This window comes from Camelus ferus, chromosome 11 (assembly GCF_009834535.1).
Source record: "Camelus ferus isolate YT-003-E chromosome 11, BCGSAC_Cfer_1.0, whole genome shotgun sequence".
NCBI classification, from domain to species: Eukaryota; Metazoa; Chordata; class Mammalia; order Artiodactyla; family Camelidae; genus Camelus; species Camelus ferus.
This window is the reverse complement of record NC_045706.1, coordinates 49504954-49532476: the sequence shown is the minus strand read 5'-3', so window position 1 is coordinate 49532476 and position 27523 is coordinate 49504954. Positions and strand designations below refer to the sequence as shown.

At 34.1% G+C, this 27523-nt stretch overlaps 1 protein-coding gene across 2 annotated transcripts; it reads right to left on the bottom strand.

Moving 5' to 3' along the window:
- Positions 1-1242: 1242 nt before the first annotated feature.
- Positions 1243-27495, bottom strand: VPS26A (VPS26, retromer complex component A). Of its 2 annotated transcripts, XM_032491533.1 has the most exons (9): positions 27357-27495; positions 21592-21741; positions 13894-13969; positions 12587-12743; positions 11817-11981; positions 9751-9857; positions 7055-7123; positions 4846-4988; positions 1243-2963 (listed from the first exon to the last, which is right to left on the bottom strand). In XM_032491533.1, exons 1-9 carry the CDS (start codon positions 27357-27359, stop codon positions 2850-2852), a joined length of 984 nt encoding a protein of 327 aa, XP_032347424.1. In that variant the 5' UTR covers positions 27360-27495; the 3' UTR covers positions 1243-2849. The 2 variants fall into 2 exon arrangements, with proteins under 2 accessions (XP_032347424.1, XP_032347425.1); XM_032491534.1 differs by lacking the exons at positions 13894-13969; positions 27357-27495 and having other exon boundaries at positions 21592-21728.
- Positions 27496-27523: the final 28 nt, after the last annotated feature.

The window sequence follows — 27523 nt, the reverse complement described above, 5'->3', positions numbered from 1 at the left end:
CAGCTAGTATAAACCCCCTGGAGAGTGCATTTATATATGTTCACCAGCTGCAGCTGAATATAAAAGGAACATAATTAAAGACTACTGACTTACATGGTAACTAGAATTGAGTATCTCAACTACTTGATCCATATTGAAGGGGTCCAAAGTATGCCATTGTGGCATAAAATTTTTAGTAGAAAGCATTTGAGATCCTGAAATCCTCCACCTAAAAGCAGAGCTTCCCAAAGGAACTCAGTTCCTATAAATCTCCTCACAGGGAGCAACCAAGGAAGATTAACTCATCACCAGAGACAGTGAGAAATAAGCACCACACCTCAACAGACTTTGGTCACAAAACTATCATATCTACCATCTATTCTCCTAAGGATTCTCTCCACTTATCTTTCCTAAAAGTCATTTGCTTTCCCATTCATGCTCTTTCTCCCTGCAACTTCCTCTCAAGTCATTTGTAAGTGTCCTTCACCTCCTGTTTTTCCCCATCAAGATGATATATAAGCCCCAAATTCTAACCACCCCTTTGTCATATTTTTGTGAACTTCCTCTAATTCCTCTAACTCATTAGAATTCTTTTCTCTTGCTTATCTGTCAGTTTCATTAGCAGGCTCTCAAACACAGAAGAGGGTGAAGTTTTTTCTCCCCAACAATCCAAACAATGAAAAGAAAATTTCTTCACCAGTGAAAGAAATAACTAATTAAATGGTTTGACTGTGGTTCTCAATCCTGGGTAGCTTTTTAAAATGCTGATGTCCAGGCCCCTGAAATTCTGATTTTATTGGTCTGGGTAGGACCTGGCATGGTTATTTTTAAAACCTCCTAAAGTGATCTGAACATGCCGCCAGGGTTGAGAACCACTGGATTCGATACTGTATTTTTTTTTTAATCAAAGTATAGTTGATTGTACTCTTTATGAACACACAAATTTCTTTTTCAGTTTATTTCTAATTAACTGGCCAACTTTTTACAATTCACCGAATACTGAATTCAAAGTTTTATTTTTCAAATTGGTTATGTAACAAAGTTACAAGCAAAGTAAATACGCATCCTATTTATGACAGTTTTAAGCCACCTAATTAAAAGCATTATATATTTAACATGGAAATGGACAAGAGTTATAAAAATTAGTCATCACAGTTATATCTTTCTTAACTATTGAGCAATCCTGTCCTCAAAGATAAATCTGACAATGAGAAGACATTTGAGAACAGAACTATTTTAATCATTCAAATAGCAAGCTCAGTATCTGTTTCAAATTCTTTATTATATACATCATGGTTGCACAATTTTAGGCTGGTTAGATACAATTGGTTTTCAAAATTTCTTTGAATATTTTCTAGATTACTACATGCAAGTGACCATGAAAATATTTGGCATTTGTAAATTTTGAAACTCTTTTAACAGGCACTTACATGAAGGAAAATATTACCATTCACAGATATCCACATTGAAAATAGATGCTCCAGCACATGGTACATGGAACTCCTTGCCAGTTAAGAAGCTGGTTACTGACCACTTTTTCAAAGTGCCATAGTAGTAAAACAGGCTTAAAGAAATGTAACTTGGGTTACTTAGCTTACTCATAAAGTAAGATTAACTGACGAGACTTGCACTGAAGTGTATAAAAAATATTGGTACAAAAACCAATGAACCATAAGTGAAAGTAGTTTCCCATATCAGGCTTCATTTTAGTTCCTACACCCGACATTTAGTGTATTTAAGATCAGCCCCCATGCATAGCATAAGAACAGATGACTGCAACCTTCTTTAGAGGCTTTGAACAAATTGTTAAAAGTTTTTAAACAGAGTGGATGAAGAAGTTTAAATTTTTTTGAACTAGACAAAGTTCCAATTTAACAAACATGAAATTGTCCAGATCTGGATAACTACATGCTTCACTGGTTCTCCTGAGTTGCCCATCCTCAAATTTTCCCCTGAAAAGGGAAGAGAATATTTGTAAAGTCAAGAAAATTGTATCTGCGTAAATGTGGTAAAGAGATTCCCTTAAATCAAAAAAGATTTTTTTCCATAAAAGTATTTATGGAAAAATTATACAGTTTCAACGAATCCTAAAATGCCAACATAAACAGTGTACCTGTTGTACAGCAGTAGCAAAATGGTTACTTTAATATGGCCAAAAAAAAAAAAAAAAGCTACTATGACATGCCACATAATTCCTTAGGGAAAAAAAGTTAATATTCATATCACAGAAGACTTCAAAGAGAAAAAAATTCAGGAAGCCATGGAATGGTAGACTCAGAAGCACCTACATTGAAACACTCTGTATGCATTTCTCAAACATATGTAAAAACATAAATACAGTTCTTAAAAATATTGAGATGCCATGTTTTAAATCTTTGTAGGATGTAAGGGCTACTCAGGTTTTCTAATTTTATTTGAACACAAAATAATTTATTTGCATGTAGAGAATAAGAGGTAATCATTAGCATGAAAAAGGAGAGGAAAAGGATTTATCATCAACATTATGCAGAAAGAAAGCAAAATTACAAATACCAGCCCACTCACATGAAAATCTTTAATGTTTATGCTGCTGTATATCTGAGTGCTTATCATCCAATCAGTGTGCAGTAAAAAAACCAAAACAAAACAAAAACGGCAGTTTAAGAAAGTTCCAGTGTTTTAAAGAAAGCATTTTTTTAATGTATATACATGAAGAACATTTAGTTATATCATAAAATAAATTCAGCACTGTAAGATAAAGGAAGACTATTATAAATGGACTTTTGGCCTCCCCCAACCCTGCCACTTGCTGCAACCATCTTTAACCTGCCGAACTTAAATCTCAACGGATATAGGAGTTTTTTTTTGTTTGTTTGTTTCTCCAATTCAGTTCACATTTCAGGCTGCTCAGCAGATGCCTGTGATTCTGGCGATTCAAATCGCTGGTGGAAGTTTGTTCTCTGTTTTCTCAGTTTTTCAGGAGCTTTTCTCCATAAAATGATCTCCTAGTAAGACAAATGGCAAGACATCAACAAATTAATGTCCTCATGTTATCCCTTAAATTTTCACAAAATACTGCCACTTAAATTTTAATTATAAAAAAACTAACTTCTTCCCTACAAAAGCCCTCCTCTCTCCTGACTGACCCACTTTCTTCCAGTTCCAATCCTGGACTGCCCCTTCTGCCAACTCTGCACCCCCAACAGCACCATGTACACCACCACCCCACTACCATGAATCCAATCTGGCATAAAGTTCTAACACCGTTTTAAAGAATTCCTAAAATCTGTCCTTTGGTTTGTGGTTCCACCACCCTTATCCAAATTCAAGCCCTTGTCACTTCAACCTTAGACACTAAAAGAGCTTCCTGGTAGATGGCTCTGCTTCCCTCGCCTGAAGCCCCTTTCTAATCCATCCTTCCTATCACTACATTAGTCTAAAGTGTTGCATGGATGGCTGTTCAATAGTTCTCAGTTCCTCCAGAATAAACTTCCAACCTGGCATTCAAGGCCCTCCAAAACCTTTACCCAATTTAATCACTCCCTCCCCTACTTAGACCCCGGGACCCCACCAGCCAAACTGGGTTACTCTCTGCCTCCAAGGCACTTCAAATACACTTTCCCTACATCATCCCCTTTATATTCTATATTCTTCAAATCCCTATTCCTCTGCCTATCTAAGTCTTACCCTAACCAAAACATCCTGAGAGCTCTTCTCTTCTAAATTCCTAAAATTATTTACTTCGTAAAGTCATGGCAGGCTGTTTTTTTGTTTGTTTGTTTGTTTGTTTTTAAAACCAACACAGCAGAATTTAAACATCCAAACGAATGCCCATGGGAAGCAATATACTTACTTGACAGGACCACAATATGTAATTGATTTGGAAATTATAAATTTCATATAATCTAATTTGAAGTTATAAATTATCTATGTATAATTATATAGTATTATGGCATCATTAGTGGAATGTTTTCTCTCTTCCAAATTACTGTCAAACTATTACTTAAGTTTTCTATTAATTAACTTATGTAATTTTTCTTTTTCCACATATTTTCAATGTGAGGACTTAAAGGACAGCATGTTTTAAAAAGGTAGTTTCTGTATCCTTCACAGTACTCAGCACAGAATAATTTCTAATTAGTTTTGAATACTCAACTGACATTTAAGTATTTATTTAATCTGATTCAGAATACGAAGACCATTCTAATCACAATTTTTATTCAAAATTCACCAAAGGCTTTTAATTCATTTTCAAGTGAGAGCAAATTTTATGATAAACATTTCATATTAAAAATGTATTAGATTTGGGTCATCTCATGGAAACTTATAACAAGATTGTTTAATTAGGGAAAAATGGAAACCCTAAAATCCACCAAGTTGATGAAGTTATTAAAAGTGATAAAGGAAATCTTTATTTGTTGATAAATAAATGAAAGATATTCAAGACACCATTGAGTGAAAAAGCAAATCAAAGAACAACATGCATGGTATGATCTAAACACATGTACACAAATTTGTCTGGAAAATTAATCACAATGGTGATAAAATTTTTGTTAGCTTTTACTTCATTCTGTTTTTTATTGTCTGATTTTTTTTTTTAAACATACAGCAGGTATTGTTTTTATTTTTAAAAAAAGTTTCAAGAGAAAAATAAATGCTCTGCCAATTTATGGCACATTCTGGAGTCCTGCAGAATGACTGGGAAGAGATTGATCACAACACAGTTCCATTCAAGCCCACTTCTTCATCACACTTTCAGTGCTTTCACGTATACAGACCCCCCCCCCCAACCCCTTGCTCAGTACAATAAAGCTTAGAAAAGTGAGTGCTTTCCAGGTGTTTTTAGAACTGCCATAGAACAAAATACCAGGCTCGGTGGTACCATACCTGCTGCTTGAAGTACCTTCTGTCTTCCTCATCAACAAGGACTAGATTCAAAAAGTACCTTACTGAAAACTTTTTGTTCACATCTCTCATTGTTGGAGTTGGGTCATATCCTGCTAAAAACAGTCTTATTGGAATTGATTCACCTGAAAGAAAAGCAAATTCTATTTAACTCTAAAAGATGATTAAACCTAGCTACAGAACACCTAAAACTAAGCATTATAGAGAAGATACTAATGCTTCAGTTCCTCATGAGACAGCAGCGTAACAAAAACTGTAGACCAGGGTAACCCTTGACACTACTGACATTTTGGGCCCAGTAATTCTTTGTCATGGGTAAGGTCTTATGCACACTATGAAGTTCAGAGCATTCATGGACTCTACCCAATAGATGCCAGTATCATTCCCCAAATATGACAACCAAAAATGTCTCCAGGCAGTTCTAAATGTCTTCGAGGAAGTGGGGGGTGGGCACAAATTTGCCCAAGATGAGAACCACTGCTCCAGAGCCAGAATGCCTCAATTCAAATCCCAACTCTAGCTAAGTCACTTACCATTCTGTTTCAAGTTCCTCATCTGTAAAATGAGGAACACCAATATCCATCTTGTAAAGAATTTGTAAGGACTATATGGACTAATACATATAAAAAGCTTAAAACAATGCCAGCAGTAAGTTCTGTTTTAGTACTTTTGTTTTTTTGTTTTCATGAAGTTTAATTCTAATTTCTAATCATGTGTATAAAATTCTTGAATATTTATTAACAATTCATCCAAAGCAACAAACATGTTCAGCGTGATGACATTCCTTCATTACCAAAAAGACTGTTATTCAGAGTCTCATGGCTTCTCTCTTCCTAAGGATAATTATTTGCATATTGTTTTGAATCTTTTTAATGTACTTTTCTTATGCATATATATTTCCTGAAAGATATACAACCCATAAAATTTTGTGGCTGCTGGAATTTTACAAAGTAATGTTGCACAACACAAGAGTACACATACATGGGTCTTGGAGTCATAAAGGCCTGGGCTCAGACTCTGACTCTGCAATGATTAGCCATTGAAGGAAACCAGAATATGTCACCAAAAATTATGCATCCTTGACATAAAAATTATTTTGAGCTGAAGGCAATTAAGCAGCAGCAAAAGCAGAAGAGTCTCCCCTGTTCTGCCTAACAGCAGAATATAAATTCTCCTTTTACTGGAGATAGCCTCTTTGCAGCCCTGGGATGGCACCAGAGCAATCTGCACACAAGCCTACTCCATTAGTTTCCTGCTACATATTTACCTTCCCATAGTTTGCCACCCTTGGAAGACTGAACTGCTTTCCTTTGTCCAATCATTTCTCTCCAAATTTATTGTTCTTTTGAAGATGCTACATAAGCTGAAATTCTGTCACTGCTTTGAGTTATTTTTCTAAGGTTTCTCCTGCGTGATGTGTACTGCATGCATTCATAAACCGATTTTCTCTTATTAATCTTTTTGTTAAAGAACTCCAGATGAAAATCTAAGATGGGCAGAGGTAAAGTCTCCCCTACACCATTGTCACCTTTAACAACTTTTTTAACCTCTACATCTCAGTTTCATCTATAAAATAAGATACCACTACCTAACTCAAAGGGTAGTAGGGAATTTTAACACATCTGAAAATACAATGCCTCATCTACAGCTGGCACTCAATAAATGGTAGCTACTTTTTGAAGTAATGACAGAATAAGAAAAAGCCAAAAACATAAATTTAAAATGATAAATACTGGCTTCATTATCTCAGACACTGAAGATTCTCTAGTAAGGGAACTGCTTATTTTCTTGGGGGCTGTAAGAACTCCAAAGTTCCAAAGAAATTAATGCCCACCCATACTGCACATTATGTTTAGCACAAATCAAAAAGATTTCCAGAAATAAACTATTGTAACAGAAGACAATTAAAATATTACAAATTCAGAACTAGGGAGGAGATATATATATAAATGTCTCTTCTAAATTCTAAATTTAAACTGAGTAAAAACATTAAACCTTATTTCAAACTAGGAAGTACTAACACAGTCTTCTCAGTATTTATACAAAGATGATTCTAAAACCATCACTGTAAGAATAATTTTAAGAATTCACAAATACTTTCACACTGAATAAATACTTTCAAACTAAACTGCCATAACACTGCTATTTGCACTACCTGTAACACAAAAGAAGTAAATGAAAAGTGTATTACCTTTTACTGGTGCACCATCCATTATTTCATATTTAGCGATTGTTTCGGTTTCTGTTGTGGTACTGGGTCCTAGTACAATAATGTAAATGATTACCAATTTAAATATTGCTAGAATATAATTTCCAGCGTTGTACCTTTCCCTGTTTTCTGACTACATTATTTTAGTACTAATTTATCTTCCCTCTTTGTGAAAATGTTGATCATTGTTTTCTATATCTTGATCTACACTTAACTTGCCACTCGACTGAATGTTTCACTCCCTTCTTCCCAAAGGTAATACAGTTGACTCCTGGAAAAACTACAGGGGCTGGAGCACTGAACTGTTCATGCAGAAGATTCTGTGTATAATTTATAGTCCATCCTCAGTATCCGCCATTCCTCTGTATCCCTGGATTCAGCCAACTGCAGATCAGGTAGTAGGGTAATATCTACTACTGAAAAAGATCTGCTATAAGTGGACCCATGCAGTTCAAACCCCATGTTGTTCAAGGATCAACTGTACACAGTTCAGAAATAATCTACTTCACAGACTTCCTTCTATCATTTCTAATACCTGCTAAAATAGAAACTAGTAATACACATCAGAATTAACCACTGACAAGCTAGTTTTCTCTGCAACACACAAACCGTCTTCACTTGGAGTTAGTTAACTTTAAAATAGATAAAACATCAAAGTGAATGACATATAATTCATTTAAGTAGTCAATGATATAAGTTTTAAAGGACACCAAAATATATAGTAATGGTCCCAACATTGTAAAATAATGTACTATGCAACGACTAAAGTTTTTTCTGGATGATGAGTACAGATTATTTTTTTGCTTAAAATTTTCTAGAACCAAATATAATTTTAATAACTAGAAAAAATGTTTAAATAACTTCTTTTTAAACAGCAAATGGGAACATGAAGCTTGGTTTTAATATCTTTAAATCTCTAACTTTTATTAGCAGATGAAAATGGAGATTAAGAAATCACAGATGTTTATAATTATGACTACCAATTAAAAATTCTTAAAAAGGTTTCCTAAAATAATTTTCAGCAGAAAGCCAGCAAAGTTAAAGGGAACAAACTAAATTTATATACTAATTTAAATTAAAAAGCAGTTATGAACCAATGAATGATTTGGGGGGGCAACTGGTCAGCTATCTGGAAAAAAGTAAAGTTGGAACTGTAGCTAATCTCTTACCTCAGGACACATTCCAAATGAATTAAAACTTTAAACAATATCCCCAGACTATAATGGATTACTTTAGTAGAATCAAGCACAGAAAATTATTTTTAGAACCTCAGTGTAAAACAGGCCTTTTTCTAACTGTGGCACAAAACCCAGAGTCCATAAAAATAAAAATTACAAATTTGACTTACATAAACATCAAGAACTTCTACATGGCAAAAACCACCGTAAGCAAGACAAAACTAGGGAAATTTCTGTTGCTCTTAATATGGAAAAAGGGATTGATTTCCCTAATATATGAAGAGTTTTCACATGTCACAAGGAAAAGACAATCCAAAAGAGATGGGGAAATGATGGAAATGTTAGCTCTCTTGATTGTGGTAGTGGTTTCACTGGTGTATACATCTATCAAAATTCATCAAATTGTACTCTGAAATATGTGTAGTTTACTATACAGGAACCATACCACAATAAAGGTGTTTAAAATAAAATAAAATATTTGAGAATGTCTGTGGGATTTTGATTGGACTCACACTGAATTTATTGATTAATGTATAGAAAGTTGGCACATTTATTATAGTGGGTCTTCCTATACATGGTATAGTAGATTTCTTTCATTTAATGCCTACCAATGAAGTTTTATCATTTTCTTTTTTAAGGAAAAAAAAAGAGATGGGGCAAAGGATACGGATAGGCAGTTTACAGAAAAATACAAACAGTTTTTGTACACATGAAAAGATGTTCACCCTCACTAAGAATGAGAAAAATAAATTAAAACTACAATGGGGAACTTTCCCCCTCTATGCATCAGATCAGCCAAAAGTTTTATTACAATTGTACTTATGAGAATACAAGGAAAACGAGGCACCCTCCTAAGTTCATTGCTGGTAGTAATGCAAATTGGTACAAACCATGAAGAAGACAAACTAATAATATGAACTGAAATTACAAATGAATATACTTTGGAAACAGCAATTTCACGTGTAAGATTATCTTGCACACACACCCACACATATGCAAAATGATGTTATTAACTGAAGCACTGTCTATGATAGCAAAAGACTAGAAACAACCTGTATGTCCAGCAACAGCCAGTACATCCATAGACTAGAATACTGTAAAAAAAAAGAAGTGTTCTGCACATTGATATATAAAGACCTCTAAAGTATGTATTGTACGTAACCACTTAACTAAAAAAGGGGGGTGGTATAATATAGAGGTACTTGCAGGTACATGCATAAATACTTAGGATTTTAAAACATAAGTTTATCACCCATGAGTAGCTGGAGTACATAAATAGGACACTTTTTACTGTATAGTCTTTTACACTTTATTTTTAAACTATGAATTTATTACTTATTCAAAAATTAATTTTTAAAAAACATAAATGACTTGCTCACCGTCAGCAATATTAAGTATCAAAGTTAGTATCCACAGTGGACATATTTTGTTTAAACAATATTTTAAGATTTTAAAATTTCAACTAAAATAGGAATTTCATTTCAAATACTTTCAACTTACCAATTCCCGTGATCTCTTTTTTAATCAGTTGTAACTCCATATGTTGGATTTTTATTCTTACTAATAAGAAGTAAATTTTTCCAACAATCACATCCTTTAAATGATACCTTTAAGGAAAGAATATATGTCACTTACTATCAGCTTAAAAACAAACAGAATATGTCCTGAAAGACTTTATTAGATATCTTTAGGACAATAACTATTTAAGAATAATACCATTTTGACTATTCATATTATTTAATGTTCCTTTTTTCCAAAAAAGTATTCATCAGTTTACTATAAAAATAAGGAATCAAACTTTTACTTGATCATCAATTCATCTCAGAGGGAAGAATTAGTCTGATTAATTGTTGGTCCTTACTTAGAGGTTAACTTTGTTTCCAAAGAACTTAAGCATAGAAAATTAAGATTTTTATGCCTGAAATACTTATTTGGTGTATGAAGATTTTTTTTGATGTTAGTTTTTTTTTTCCCCCAGCTCTGTTTATGAAGATGTTTTTGAATATTAAAAACTCTACATAAGTGTTTAGTGTTAGTACAACTCCAGTGCAGTTAACAAATCATCTGACCACAGGGAGAGACTCATAGATTGAGTTTGTTGCTGTAATACCTAATAATCAAAGACCTTTCCTAGGGATCTTGGAATAATGTGGTAATAAACCTGAGAATTCTTATAATTCCCAGAGGGCTTTTTTAAAAAAAGTCTTCTCCCAGGTTTGGATCTCAAAATAATATCCCAAGAGTTGATTAATGCAATTATGTTAGTCTGAAGGGAAGCTTCCAGTGACTAGTTTTAGGTCTTAAACTAATCATTTTCATCAACAGTATCATTTAAGACACTGGAAGCATGTGTATCACATTTGCAGTGATAGAAACTGGGGTGTGCCAACTAATAAAAATCATGTAGCAGAAAAGCACACAGGAAGGGGATAAAAGAGTAAACATCTATTTCTTAAACAAACTTTAATGAAAAAAATAAGGGAGGAAACCTATAAATTAAAAGAGACTTAAGAATCAAAAAACCAAATGCAATGTGTTTTTGATTTGAACAAATCTTGTTTGGATACTGAACAAACCATATGGGGAGAAAAACATTTATGACTCTATTAGGGAAATGTGAACACTGGCTGGATATGTGAGGATGTTAAGAAATTATTAATATTTTAAAATACAACAGTACTGTAGTTATATTAAAATGATACATAATTATTGATGAAATTATATGTCTGGAATTTGCTTCAATATAATATTTGGGGAATACGGAGGCTGAACACAGAATAAATGTGACCTTGTGTTGAATACAGAGCTGGGCAATGGATACATGAGGATTCACTACATTGTTTATATGCTTTGGTATATGTTTGATCTTTCCATAATAGAGTTTAAAAAAGCATTAATAAATAAGAGCCCATTTCTGTAAGAATACAACATATATAAACATATATATCCCCTCCCAAGGAAAGATATACAAGAGGCTATTAATTAACAGTAGTTAAGTGATAAAAGTGAAAATATGTGATGTTTTTACTTCCTTTGACTTTTCTACATTGTCAATTTTTTCAGTAATAAAAATGTATTGCTTATGTTCAGAAAAAGAGCGTTTTTGTTTATTTTTAAAGAGATGACTGAGCTAAAGTGATGTCAAGCAAGTAATATAAATCTTTACAGACATAAAAAGGTTAGCTGCCTTCTGGGATGGTGAGATCCTCTATAAAAAAATGGTGAAGCAAAGACTTAGGAATAGAATATGAAAGATATCTGCACTGAGTAAGAAGCCAGACCAAGCTCCTAAAACTTCTTTCAGCTTAGAGAGTCTGCTGGTCTATTAACATCAGATTAATGTTGATTCTATCCTTACTTTGACTAATTTACAAAGACCTAAAAGCCTTATTTATCTCTCCCTTTCTTTCTTTCTATCTGTCTTTTTTTTAATGGAGGTACTGGGGATTGAACTCAAGACCTCGTGCATGCTAAGCACACACTCTACTACACTCTACCCTCCCTGCTCCCCTAGCCTTATTTCTTAATTTCCCCTGAACGTTTATCTGTTTGCGAAAGGTACTTACTTTGATTTATTATATTCAAATTCTATATGTAGACAATCTTCAATGCCCACTTCCATCTTAATAGAGTTGTTAACATCAGGATAGGTAGCAAGCTGGTGAACAATAAGATCATATTCTTTTACCAAGTCTGTCAGTCTTCTCACTATTGTCACTTTAAGAAAATACCTATAAAGTTAATGAAGAGGACAAGTTAAATCTCCTATAATATATTCCAGTGTTTTAAATAAGCAAACATTAACTGCAGATCTGCCTTCTCCTTTTTGGAACTCTTTGGGATCAACTTACTTTGTTTACTTAATGAAGGAGTTTTAATTTAAATAAATGCCCCCACCATGAAAAAAATACAAAGTTCAATTTTAAGAACAGTGTACGTACTTTTTAGATTCATTTGGAGTACTACCATCAAGCCTACTTGAGGAAATCTCTCTAGATCACTTCTTAACCATATACCCTGAGATTCGTTGAGAAACTAATGTATTTAGAATGTAATTCCATTTACATGATAAATGAAGTACCTAAGAAATGAATCATACAAGGGAAGTGTTATGACTAATGTGTCTCATAATGGGGTCCTCTAAATCTCCATAATGATAGAAGGCTCTTATTACTTCAGATCAGCACTAGCCAGAAAAAACAAAATACTGACAGAATTTTAAAAACCTTAAGTCTTCCAGTCCAAAATTATAATTAGAAGTTCCTATAACACATTCAATACTAGTCATTACTTTCTGGTTTTGATTCTGTCTACAGCTTCTGATACACATTCATACCTTAAACGGACATTGGCACCGATGTAAGATTCATATGGCTTTTCAACTTGCATAAATTCAAAGTCATAACTTCTGCTTTGAGTCAGTTCTCCAGGTAAGGCTAGTTCTTTCACTAGGTTTACGAACTCATGAGTATTACTCTTGTCATTGAAAAGTTCTAAGAAAGTTTAAAAAGCAAAAAGACCAATTATATTTAATATCCATTTCATTAAAATCCAAACTTCTGCCTCCAAAGCAAATAATTTTTACCTAAAGAATTAGTTTGATTTGTCTCTACTTTAAATATTAGAGCTATGATCTGAATTCCATATCCTTCTTACTATCATGCTCCACCTAGGCATTAAAAAAATTCAAGCAGCATAGCACAATGAAAATTTCAAATATAAAAGAATGCATTCCTTTAATGTAGTTAAGATTTGCCCAATATGAAGCTGTTTTTAACAGACACATTTCCAGCAATTATTTGAACTTCCTCCCTTCAAGGCAAAAAATGTTTTGTTTTGTTTTGCTTCAGTTAAGCAAATATATTACCTTAATAAAACTATAATATAATACAAAAGACTAAAATCAACTATCAGTTAATTACTATAATTTGCCCCTCAATTATAATCTCATCCAAAATAGATATGTAAATATCCACCCATTCCAATTCTGATACTTTAAAAATGTACAGTGACACTAAGAAAGCTAGATTTAATACCTAGCTATGTATACAGTATTATAAACACCTATCTTATTTTCTCTTTTCTGAATCTGTAATACCAAAGATTTATACAGTTTAATTCCTGCTAAATCAGGAATGTCTCTGAAATATATGTATGGAAATGTATACAAGTTGACCTAAGTCAAGAAGAAATTACACCTTTCCTTTTCACATAGAAATTTCTATTGACAGGTGGTTCTGGCTACAGGCACACACTAAGTTAGGAAGACAAATGGCACGGATAATTAGAAAGTGAAGGATGAAGGTGACACTGCTACTTGTGAACAAAGCTGGTGAAAATGTAGGCAGATGGAAATTTCAGTGAGTCAACTAATCTACTTGAATTATTTTACAATGCTGGTAGCTTATATAACTCTTCATTTTCAGTAATTAATCACAAATAAAGGCAGGATGAGTCAAATATCATTTAATATAATCAAAAGAAACATGGCTTAATGTTTATAAAATAAATCCTCTTTTATTGGGCAAATCAATTCCTTCCTTCCATAAAGCTAAGCTCTAATTCAATTATTTAAGTGCCAAATCAAACTCTTCAAACTCAGTTATCAAAGAAAAAAAGAAGTAATACTATTTTAAAACTCACCAATTTGACCTACAAATTCAATTCTAATTCCTTGGTGCTCTAGCCTCTTTCCAGGTTGCTTAAAGGCTAGGTTTACCTGTCAAAACATGAAATTGTAAGATATGTTAACAATCCTTTGAGTGGGCCTACTAACAGATTCCTTCCAAGTGAATGCACTATATAAATATTTCAGGTATTCATTTCCAAAGTTTGAAACATCGATATACACCTAGATCATGATGACTTTATAGCACCAGAGAAGGTAAAACTTACTCATGTACAATCCCTAACAAACTCTTTACTTATGTGTACACTTAAAGCATCTGCTTTGTTAGGAAGGAATCCTTTATAGCTGGAGAACTATAAAGAATCAATAAAGGGAAGACTTTTAACTATTCAAATGTGTTTCTGATCAAATAGTTAAACAATTCTACAATAGCATTGTAATGTAAGGTAATCACTAATTCCAAGAACTGACCTAAAGATCACTTTCAGCTTTTTATAACCAATATATTGTTATAATTCTTGATCTTAATAGCAATGCTTATTGCCCTGCATCTGCTAAAAACAGAATGTCTAAAGATTTAAATTTTGAGTATGATTTATCTTACATACTTTTGAAGTAAAATATATAACCTAAGATCACGAAACTCGTATCTGCCAAATGTAAATCTTAATTTCATATAGTTTTTTTTTTATTTGGGGGGGCAGGAGGTAATTAGGTTTATTTATTTATTTTTAGAGGAGGTACTGGGGATTGAACTCAAGATCGTGTGCATGCTAAGCATGTGCTCTACCGCTGATCTATACCCTCCCCCTCTCATAGTTTTAACCTGACAAAATACCTATTAAAAATAAAATTCCACACATTTAAGGATTAGCTAAAATACAAAAAAAGCATTCTTCTAGGTTTATTCTTTACCAAAAAAAACATTGGTAACATGACTCTTAAAAGATTTGTTTCCAAACAATGCTTCTCAAAAGATAACAGAAACCAAGGACCAATAAAAAGAGGTCCAGTTACTTCTATTTGTAAACTACATACATTAAAATATTCATGCTTCTATATCTTCCATATTTATAATCAGGATGAATTAGTTACTTGCCTTCCAAATTAATATATCAGAAAAAGAAGTAAATAATTAAATTATGGTATATCATACGATGGAATATTATTAAAGTATAAAAATAATAAGGTCAAAGAATTTTTAATGATGTGGGAAGATGTGCATGATATGTTACATGAAGGAAGCATGGTCAAATTGTAAGTATAATGCCAGTTATATTTTTTAGAACTACAGAAAAGAAAAATTCTTAACAGGAGTTACTTCTGGAATGTTTGATTATGGATAATTTTATTTCCTTCTTTGTAGTTTCCAAGTTTGGGGGTTTTTGTTTTTAACAGTAGGCAAATAATACTTTTAAAGTCAGAAAAGTACTTACTTTAAGGGGAAAAAATAGTACTTAGGCTTCATATACACTAACAAGTTAAATTTTAGGTTCAAGCCACAAATAAAACAAGCATAACTCCCAGCTGTTTTCATAAGCCAGGCAGTAATTAGAGCTATTCTCTAATTTGTACTAATAAAGCACAAAGAAAAAAAGTATACTTTAAGAAATGTCTATTTGCCAGGGGGGTAAGGTGAGAGTGAAGGGATAAACTAGGAGCCCAGGATTTGCAGATACTAACTACTTTATGTAAAATAGACAAACAAGCTATACTGTATAGCATGGGGAACTATAGTCAGTATCTTATAGTAACCTATAATGAAAAAGAATATCAAAACAAATATATGTATGTACATGTATGACTGAAACATTATGCTGTACACCAGAAATTGACACAACATTGTAAACTGGCTATACTTCAGTATGTCTTATCTGTCAACAGTTTTTGAGAACTGTCTTTGTTTGAACATGACTGTGTCTGACATTTTAAAAATTTATAGTTCTTCAAAAACCACTTTGAAACCATACTATTAAAGGTAGAAATGCAAAGTTATTCCATTTTCCCCACCAAACCTCCTAAACATTGAAATTTTCCTTGATCTCCCATTGCTATTAAAACATAACTGCTTTTAAGCCTAATGCAAGCTATTCCGGAATCTGAAGGATCCCAGAATTGGAAAGCATAATTAAGCATCTGGCTTAAAAGCCATTCTGCAAAGGCGCACTGAAAAGTATATGAAACTATGACAGTGAACTGAGTTACAGAATTTTAACACCAACTCAGTTATCCTTTTTAACTTTTATTATAATTTTAAACTACAGAAAAATTGCAAGAACCGCACAAGGAAATCCCACATTACCTTTACTCAGATTCATCATATATTTATATTTTGTCCCATATGGTTTATCATCCATCTATATACACATGTGCATGCATACATACACACTTTTTTTCCCACAACTGAGAATAAGTCAGAGACATCATGTCCCTCTACCCCTGAACATGTCATGTGTACCTCCCAAGAAAATGGACTTTCTCTTGCATAATCACAGTGCAATTACCAAAACCAGGAAAAGTTAACATTTCACAGTCTATATTCAAATTCTATCAATTGTCTCAGTAATGTACTTGATATTCTTTTCTTCCTTCCTGTCTAGGCTTCAATCCAGGATCACACATGACATATAGTTATGTCTCTTTAGCCTCTTTAATCTAGAACATTTCTCAGTCATTGCCTTTCTCGATCTTGTTTTTTAAACGAATACAGGTCAGTTACTTTGTAGAATGTACCTCAATTTGGTGGGGTTTTTTTTTTTTTTTTTGATGTTTTATCACAATGAGACTCAGCTTATGCATTTTTGGCAAGGACACCTGAGAACTGAAATTGTGTATTCAACCTATCTTATTAGGAAGCACATGATGCCAGTCTGTTCCAATATTGGTGATGTTAACTTTGATCACCGGGTCCAAGTGATTCACCAGGTTTCTCCGCTTGAAAGTTACTCTCTTTCCCATTGCTACTAAGTTTGAGAAACTTGAGACTATGTAAAAACGTTTGAAAAGCCATGAAAACAGAATGTAGGGAAACAATCTATATATAAAAATATTCACTGCTCTAACAAGCCAATCTCAAAGTTCATTCTTCTGCATGTAATATTCTACAGGTGTTTCAAATAATACTGTCTTCATGATCTATTTAACAAGTGAAATTCATCTACACTGTGTTTAAGACAAGCATGTATCACTGTACTATATGCCAGTTATAGGGTCATTTACAGTGAGGCACCAAGATATCTGTACATTATTGTGCTGGGTATTGTGGTTACACCAGATAAGTTTCCAACTGCTGCCAGAAAAACATGGTGCATATTCATATTAATGAAAGATACTACAATAATATTCCCTGCTTAAAGAAGTAAACTATAAACTCTTATAATCTCAGACTAAACATGTGCCTTTGTTCACTTTTGCAACAAGGAACAGATGCAGAGTTCACTATGGGTGGCCTAGCACTAGGGTACCACTACTTCAAGACAATTTACTAATCACTGACCAATCTACAAGAATGTCTTGGTTAAGGAATTATAACTTATGAATCCCTCCAAAAACCATCCCCAAATAAATCAGTCAGATTTTTCATGATCAAAACAACAACAAACACTTCAATAATTAAACACACAATCAGTAAGACTCAAAATTTCTCAGATATTCATGAAGTATAAAAAATTTAGAGTGCTAAGCATGCGCTCTACCACTGAGCTATACCCTCCCTCCTTTTTTGTTGAGTTTTAAAGAATTCTTTGTACATTTTAGGAAATAATCCTTTCTTTATCAGATGTGTCTTTTACAGTCACCTCACCAAAGAAAATACACATTTGGCAAATAAACATATGTTCAACACCATATTATTAGGGAACTGGAAATTAATGAGGTAACACAACACAACTATTAGAATGGACAAAATCCAGAACACTGACACCACCAAATGCTAGCAAGAATGTGGTGCAACAGGAACTCATTCATTGATGGTAGAAATGCAAAATGGTAGTGCTTCTCTGGAAGATGGTTTGGCAGTTTCTTACAGAGCTAAAGACAGGCTTATCATATAATTCAGCAAGTGCATTCCTAGGTATTCATCCAAAGGAGCTGAAAAATTGTGTCCATAAAAAAACCTGCACACAGATGTTTATAGCAGCTTTTTTCATAACTGCCAAAACTTGGAAGCAACCAAGATGTTCTGCAGTAGGTGAATGAATAAATAATATATGGTATATCCAGACAACAGAATATTATCCAGCATTAAAAAGAAATGAGCTATCAAGCCATGAAAAGACATGGAGGAAACTTAAATGCATACTACTGAGTAAAAAAAGCCAATCTGAAAAGGCTGTATACATATTGTATGATTCTAACTATATGACATCCTGGAAAAGGTAAAACTATGGATATAAGAAAAAGATCCATGGTTTAGGGGGCAGTGGGGATATGAACACACACTGTAAGAGGATTTTTAGGGCAATGAAAATACCCTGTATGATACTATGTTGAATATGTGTCATTATGTATTTGTCCAAACCCACAGAATATACATCACAAGCGAACCCTCAGAGGAACTATGGACTTTGTGTGATTACAATGTGTTAATATTAAGTTCATCCTGGGTCAAAAAATGTACCATTCTGAGGACTGATGCTGATAATGTGAAATCTCTGCACTGCCCTCTCAATTTCCTTGTAAATCTAAAATGACTCTGGAAAAAAAAAACTCTTAAAAAAATCTGGGAAAAAAAAAAAAAGTCTGCATACAGAGCTCAAATGCCAGGAATATTCTTGCTTTGGGTGGGATGTCAGCTCTCCCAGATCTCTAAGATTATATATAATATATGAAGGATTTTTATGCAGAGACTCCTACAATACAAAGACAAGTCTGGAAACCAATGATTCAGTCCAACCTCCTCAACTTACAGGTGAGATCCAGAAAATTCAATGACTGCCCGGAGTTACCTACCAAGACAGTGATGAAGTCCAAGGCTAGATCTTCCAACTCTAACCCAATGATCTTTTTATTATACTCAGACACTTCAGAAAGCCTAGGCTGATACGGTTAAGACTTGTTCTTGGAGACCCATCCTGGGTCACAAATGACCACTGCTTGTTTTCTTCTGTTTCTTTCAATTTTTCTTTTCAAAATGCTCATAAATCACCTATTTAAAGACCTGTTCTAGAGGTATGCCAGAAGTCAAAATTAACAATAGTTACAACGGTTGCAAAAAAGCAAAAACTAGACACTGTGTACCTCCTGATGAAAAAACACACCACCACCTATATTCTTGCCAAAAGAATCAAACTTGAGTCTAATCAAGCCTCTGGATCCAGCTGCCAACTTACAGGCAATAACTGTATCATGAGTTTGCAATCACAGAGAACTTTACAGTTCAACGGCCCAGGCTCTTCAACAGATAAATTATAAGGAAAACAAAAGCATAAAGAAACTTGAAATTAAAAGAGAGTTAAAAGCTCTATCGATTTTTTTTTAAGGAGCAGACTAAACAATTAAGAAACACAAGGAACTTTATTATTATAAAAGTCAACAGAGTGGTTACATTTGAGAGGAAGGGGTTGTGATTAGGATGGGACATATGGGGTGGCTGGCAAAGCTCTCCTTCTTGACTTGAATGGTGATTACAAGAAAATATTCCCTATAATTATTTTTGTTTTGTGTGGTTTTCAATGTGTGTTTTATTTTATAATAAAAAGGTTAAAAATGAAAAAAATCTCAGATCACCAAATAATCAGATTCCAGATACAATATCTTTTGGGCAACATAAAATATTTACCTGTAAGAGATTTGTCTTTTTTAAAATGTACTCTATAGTTATTGATTAGGTCTACATACAATCTCTAGCAATTCAAAAAATATAATCTGAATGCCAGCTTCACAGTAAGGTAGCTTTAATTCCTTAAACATTCCCCTCTTCCTTTATTTAGCCCATGAATATTAGCCATGAACTCCTAACTGGCCCAGATGACATAAAAGTACTTCAAACTAGACAGGTAATGTTCCCTACTGGACTTAAAAACAGTAAATAAACAAATCAAATATGTATTTAGTGAGAGTCTACTATGTAAACAACACTATGATGTATTTTAGAGAATACAGAAGCACACTCAGATCCCCTGATCTTAAAAAGCTTATAACCTGGCAGGAAAGATATTTACTTACTTGTCATATCTATAAGTATTTGAGATGTTAGCAGGTTCAGTCTGGTATCTCTAACCCTTCAACCCTACCATATTAACAAGTCTTCTTTTCCATAGATCATACACTACTTCCTCTACTTTTCTTTCATTTGACATGTTCCATCCTTTTAATGATGTTGTCTGCTCCCTTTCAGGCCTCTTCTCTTTCTCCCCATCGTTTTAAAGGAGGAGTATCAGGAGAGTAAAGTGGAAAAGCAAAAAATGTATTTTGGATATAATAATAAGACAGTAATAAGTAATTTGACAAAGGACCAGAACAGATAATGCAGTAAAATGGCTAATAAACCTAAGTTCAACTATCTAGTCACCAAAGAAATGCTATCAAAGAATAGTATCATTTTTGCCTATCTAAATAGCAAAGATTAAAAAGTGATCATCGTCAGTGCTACGCTGGGTGAAACAAGACATTAAGTGAACACAGGATCTAATGCAAATATTCCAGATTAATACGTATTGATACCCTTCAAATATTCATATCTTTTGGTCCAGCAATTCACTTCCAGGAATTCATTCTAAGGAAATAATCTTATCCTACAAAAATATGGAGAAAAATTTATGTACATATATGTCTGTATTACTAAAGATATGGTGACATACTATAAGTAGTCTGAAAATAGAAACTACTTAAATATCTAATAATAAGGAAAAGGTATGTTTAATATATTACATACATGTAATATTATATATTACATTTAATATATTACAGTAACCAGTGCAGAGACTAAGAGAAAACACACTCAAACTTTAACAGTGACTAATTTCCATAGGATGGTACTATAGATAATTATTTTATTTCTCAAACTGTCTATCATGTGTATATACTACCTTAAGCAGAGGAGAAAAACGCTAATATTTTATATTTAAAAAATTATTTCAAATGTTTTCTGGTTTGATTTTGTCTATGATATTACCATTCTTCAGTATCACAGACTAATGAGTACTAACAATATTCCATAAGGTATAATTATCTTATACATCACTTGATGTGTAAGAAAAAGGGGTAAAAGTTATACCTTATAGAAGGTATCATAAATGTATCTGAGCATGCATAAACACATTCCAAATGTACTTAAGTCCTCCACAGAGTACCAAGAAATGAGATCAACAGACACAATGACAGCAGCAGAGAGATAAGCTACAAAGAATGGGAAAGAAGCTCTTAGAAAGGTATACTAGAGAATTCTTCCCTATCTCTGTAACTCAACTTTATGTTAAAGGAGAAACAAACTTTGAGTAGATTATAGCCCACTGTAGGAACTGTCCAAAGCTAATAGAGGCACATAGTCACAAACACACAAAATTTTGCATGCAATTTACTCTCTGCCCCTGTAATCCTTTCAATTTAAGAATGTTTCCTGTAAATGTTCTAACAAATCAAGGATTTTAGCTGAACTTCTGATAAAATTTCCATCTCTAATAAAATCATTCAAATTTAGAAACAGCACAAACCACTTTCATGACTAATTCTAATATCCTACAACTAGGTAATTCTCCATAAAAAATATTTACCTTTCCTGAAACAGATTCTCCATCATAGAAAAGATAGTGTTTTTCTACTTTGCCATCTTCAGTTTTCATTTCCGCCATTTTCCTGGTTTCCCCATCATTAAGGACAACATCGATCTCACAAATGGGACCAAAAAAGCCTCCAAGAAAACTCTGAAATAAAAGGACAATGCTCATAATTATGTTTTTTCAGTCACTACATTTTGTAGTTCGAATTTAATTACCTATGACCTATAGTTAATCTATGAATTCACAAGAAAGTAAGAACTTACAACAAATACCACATCAAAATTAAACAAATTTAGTACAATACACATATAGTTAATACTGTGCCATACACTTGAAAATTCATTGAGGATAAATTCATGTAACATGTTTTTTACCATGATTTTTAAAAAGACATAAAATATTAAAAGAAATTTAAACATGCTGTAATTTCAATAGTTTCCATAGGTAACCACTATAAATAATCAAATACTAACACACACCAGAAATCTAAAAAATTAAGCCTTAACATCTGGATTTGAAAAGTTACCTCAGTGGGGAAGGTATAGCTCAGTGGTAGAGTGCGTGCTTACCATGCAAGAGGTCCTGGGTTCAACCCTAGTACCTCCATTTTTTTAAAAATTTATCGTTAGTTATACTGCTATGAGGTTCTTTCATTACAGCAGAATTCATACAATCCAAATTACTCATACAAATCCAAATGAATTATTACAATGTACTACTTACTGTAAAATCTATTGCTATATAGTTATGAATAGGAATGTGTTACATTGCACAAGTCCTTGGAATAAAACTGGCTCTAATGGAGGAGACAGACTAAACTTCTGTGAATTTTTCCAAAGAAAATGTGTAAGCCTTGTTCTGTAAATCCTGAATATGGATTATCAATTGCTCATGAATGCTAAAACACATTAGTTGGAAATAATACAAAATCCATTAACTATTCCAACACCAGATATAACTGTGGATTATTTTTGCCACTAATGAAAGCTAGTCTTCTAGTCTTTTTTAAAGTTTATGTAGAGAATGGTCTCCTTATCCTGTCATCCTACAATCCTTATTTTGCTAAACAGAACTATCAGAGTGATCTCTTAAAAACATAAATCTCATCATATCATGCTCTGTTTAAATCCTCTAATGGGCTGGTGAGAGTGTAAGGTGGAACAACTACTTTAGAAAATAGTTAGCATTACCTGGTAAAGCTAAAGATATACATATCCCATGACCCAGCAATTACACCCCTAGGTATCTACCCTAAACAGAAACTTATATGCATAAACTAGGAGACAAACATAAAAACGTTCATAACATAATATAACAGAGCCAAATAGGAAATAATCCAATTATCAACAAGAGAATGGTTACATAAATTTTAGTCAATATTCATATAGAGGGCAATGGAATGAGTTACAACTACAGAAAAAAAGGATGAATTTCACACACATGTTGAGTGAGAGGCCAGACACAAAAATACACACTGTATTATTCCATTTATTAAAAAATCAAAAATGTGTAGTGTCCATTATAGTAGTATTAGAAGTCAGGAAGTGGTTGGAAGAAAGCACAAAGGGAATTTCTGGGATGCTAGTCATGTTCTGTTTGTTTTTATCTGAGTGCTTGATACACAGGTATGTTCACTTTGTGGAAATTCATCAAGCTGTACACTTACCTATGCACTTTTCTATAGCTAACATTTACTTCAATGAAATGTTATTTTAAACACACACACACTCTACTCCAAAACATGCCCTACACATATCTGGCTCTATTCATCTCTCCAAATACAATGGCCTCAAACGATTCAAGTTCATTAAATCTGCCAGTCTCCTCGCCCTAAGCCGAGTATCCTTAACCAAACTAATTCATCCTTTGAGTCTCAATTTGACTCATCTCCATCCAGAGGCCTTCCCTAACTTTCTAATCAAAACTGAATTCTCCAAATTTAGGTCTCAATGCTATGTAGTTTTACTTCATCATTTATTATAATTTGTGTATTTATTTAGCGCCTGACTCCCCAAATGAACTGTAAACTCCATGAGGACAACACTGCTCAAACCAAAGACTCCTTGCTCAACTAAACTCCTTGCTCAACACTGAAGACATAGTGGCCAGGGGCAGTATGTGGCATTACCTGTTGAATGTTAAATTAATTAAATTAAGTTAAATTAATCTTGAGTTTATGATAATAAAAAATAAATGAATATACAAAAGAAATGAGCTTAAAATTTGGCATGTTTGGTAAGACTAGCCTTCTCCTAGGAAGTTAGCATTGGTGCAGTAGCAAAGTCTAGAGCAAGGAATTTGCATTTTCCTAAATTCTGAGCTTGCTTCTTTGTTTTTATTAATCCTTTACTAACAAAAGGATTCTAATTTCAAGAAATCAACTAAAGAATCGCCAGATTAGTATTTCTGACGTATTCCAAAGACACAAACGGCAAATTTTCCTTTTGACAAGATTTAATCTTTCCTGGCAATATTACAAATAACAAACTCAGTTTTAATCAGAAAACTATTCTGAACTTAGAACAAAGAACATCCCAGATGGCACAAAGAACGGCACATGGATTTCCTTCCTAGTTAGCTTTCATACCTCTAGTTTTAAACTCAAAACTTGCTCAAAACGGTATACTTTCTCCTAAGGGCTACAAATATGAGAATATATAGCAGCTCAAAATTAGTCAACTGATATTTACTAATTATCAACTATGTGCAAAACACTGAGCCAGCAAAGGATGGAGTGGGGGGCCTGCTGTGGGAGGAGCAATTTATGAAAGGGTAGAAGATGGCAGTTTCAAAATTTGAATTATAAAATAGAAGCAGGAAAATAAAATTTAATTTTCTCAATCCCCCTTACTACTTCCCAGAGCTGCTTCCAGGAAAAAATGAGATGTGAAAACTGTAAAAATTATTTCATAGATAAAAGAAAATACTATGGTAGCTTCTTTCCACATACATATACCTAACACATAGAGCTGAACTTGGGATTTGAAAGCTGGTATTACAAGATCAAATAATCAAAAATAACAAAATCAAAATTGCCACTAGTTAAAATGGTATAAAACAGACTTAAGAATCACATAAAACTTCACAATTAACTAACAACGTAACTGTAATTAAACAGTAAGTGTAATTTTGACACCATATGTAAAAATTAGAAATTCCTAGGCATTAAAAATAAGTAAAAACCATGTTATTCTCTATTATTTTCTGTATTCATGATGTATTTCATAACTAAAAATTAAGAGTAGACTTACTTTTCCACACAATCAAAACACTGAGATTGGGAGAGATCAGAAGGTATGAAAAAAAAAAAAAAACCCTAGTATAGCATACACAGAAGAATAAAATGTTGAATAATAAACTACAGCACTTTGACAAGGTTAAGTTAATGACGCCATAAGAATTTAACATTGGGTTAACATCCAGTTTTTAATGTGTCCGCTAGGACACATCAAAAATTAACTAGTTTTATTAAAAGCCTCCAGAAAACTGAGGATGTCTCACATTTAACAGTAGATAACAGATAGCAAAGTAGATAACAGAGAGCAAAATATCTGAGGAAAAACATCTATTTTGTTTTTTTTCTAAAAGATTCTCTACCCAAAATCTTGCTTCTAAAGTTTTATTTCAAGATACGCATCTTCTATTTCAAACAAAAAGTCACAAAATTAAAATCTTTTATTAATTATTCACAATCAAATTATACTTCCCCTGATTTATAAAGAGGGGGAAAAATATAGAATTGTCAGAATGGTGAAGACTAGAAAAAGAAAAAAGAATAAAAACTGCAAAAAGGGTTAGGATACATTAACAGACTTTTGCTGAAATTACAGAAGGCTGTTTGAGATCCTTTAAGAGAAAGACTACCAAATTCTTATGGAAAAGATATTTTCAAGTAAGCATTTAGAATATGGGATTTTCAGAAGAAATACTAGACAGTATTAGGCAATAAACAGGTTAAAATTTTTAGGTAGCCTTTAAATAACTAGAGAGTAATATATATGACTATTAAAATACAGTAGCAATTGTTTTTAGTTTCTAATAGTGGCCTATACCTCATATCACTGACTATAGGTTAATTTAAGATTTTTCACAGTTTGTAAACCTAACATTTAGCATTACCATCTAGCAAAATTACTTGTGGATATGTTAAAAGACACTTTTAAGCTTTCACTGAAGAAATTTCACTGCATCCTGTGGAAGTAAAGAAATGCAACTCAAGGTGAGACGGAAGACAGGCTTTCAAAATTTATTCACTTAGCCCATACACAGCAATGAAACAGCAAATTTTCATACATAATTATTACACTTGTGTCCATTTCAGTGTTATAAAGCTTTACAATTTTGTTTGACGAGTAACTGGAAAATAAAAATTGCTCTTGAACATAATTCAAAAGCTTATAAGTACTAATTTTAAATGTAAGCAAAAAATAGGAGGGCCTTTTAAGTTTTCTTTGCAAATTATATTCAATTAAAGAAGGCTTCCTAGCCTGACTAGGCAAGATTCCCCCAATACTTCCTTCTTATCACAACTGTAATTAATTGTTCCACGTTAAACAAACAATTACACAAATGTTTATCTCCCTCTGGACTGCAAACTACAAGAGAGAGCAAGGTCTGTTTCAGCCTTGCTCAGGGCCCGTGGATGCACCTAAGTAATTATTTGAATGAAAGAAAAAAGGCTCCAAATTTAAGAATGAACATGTCTGTCCTCGCTTTTTTTTAAATTAAAACAACTCGATTTCTGACTTTAAAATTTATTTATTCAAAGTAATTAAAAAAAAAACAACAATCTAGCTTGGTCTTTAAGGCAAAAGTCTCGAGCAGTTTACTGAATCGGGTGAGCTTTGGGAAGGCAGGCGCTATAAGGAGAGCACACAGTAGGCACTCAACATACGCTTGCCAATAAATGAATATTACCATAAAATGAGCCAGATGAGATCCAATCTAGAGAAGACTGTCAACACAAGTTAAACGCCATCGTGCCCACGCTTGTGCTTCCCACTAACTGCGGTGAGAGTACTCTGATTTCCCTCCCTCCTCCGCTTCCTAGGCCATTTCAACATCCGAAAACAGTAAGTTTCCAGAAATGGCTTGATGAAGGAAATGAGAGCCAATGCTTAAGCCAGCGGGCACGAAACTAGTGTCTTTTGAATCAAAAACGTCCTCCCCTCCAACGTCCTTTTCTTTTTCTCTCCCACTCTACAAGTGTCAACATCAAGGCTGAACTGGGGTCAGTAAATCGCAGAACGTCCCCCCATGCAGTTTAAAAAAAAAAACCATGGAGTTTATCAAGCTTATGACACACTGGAAGAGAGGGATCAAATCCCCCGGAGTCCGGAACTGAGGGACTCTCGGGTCACCCCACCTGAAAAGAGAGGCTGCCCGGGAAGCGCAGAGAGACTGGCTACCTTGGAAGGGGAGGCGGCGGCGGGCCCCCGCAAAGGCGGGGTTCGAGTACCCAGCCAGGGCCCCCACAGCCGGTCGAGGAACGCGGGCAGAGGCTCCGACATGGCCAGAAGAATGCACCACTACCCGCAGGTGCTCGGGCCTCGCCAAGACCGGGAAGAGGCGGCGAAGCCCGGTTCTTCCCCGACCCAGCGACGGCCACACAGGCCTAACCCGGCTCCCCGCCCTGCCCGCCTGTTCCCTCCTGCCGCTCCCCGCAGCCCCTCCTGCGACCCCGGGCCCGCAGTTGGTCGTCCCGCCGCGCGCTCCGGGGCGAGGACTGGAGACGAGCGCGCGGATCGTCGCTCACTCACCATTGTCAGCGCTGCCACCACCGCCACCGCCGCGTCCCCCCTACTTCACTCCTCTTCCCTCTGGAGAACTCCCAGCGCCGGCTCCCTCCGCCCCAGCGCCCCGTCACGTGACCTCGGGAGCCTGGCCGCACGTGACCCCTCCCTTCCCTTCTTCCCCCTCCCTACAC

Excerpts from the sequence above, each read along its gene's own strand:
- VPS26A (XM_032491533.1), bottom strand. Across the intron at positions 13,970-21,591 it reads GAGAATCTGTTTCAGGAAAG|GTAAACCTAGCCTTTAAGCA; the intron begins GTAAATATTTTT and ends ATGTTTTGACAG. Across the intron at positions 12,744-13,893 it reads TGAATTTGTAGGTCAAATTG|AACTTTTCAATGACAAGAGT; the intron begins GTGAGTTTTAAA and ends AAACTTTCTTAG.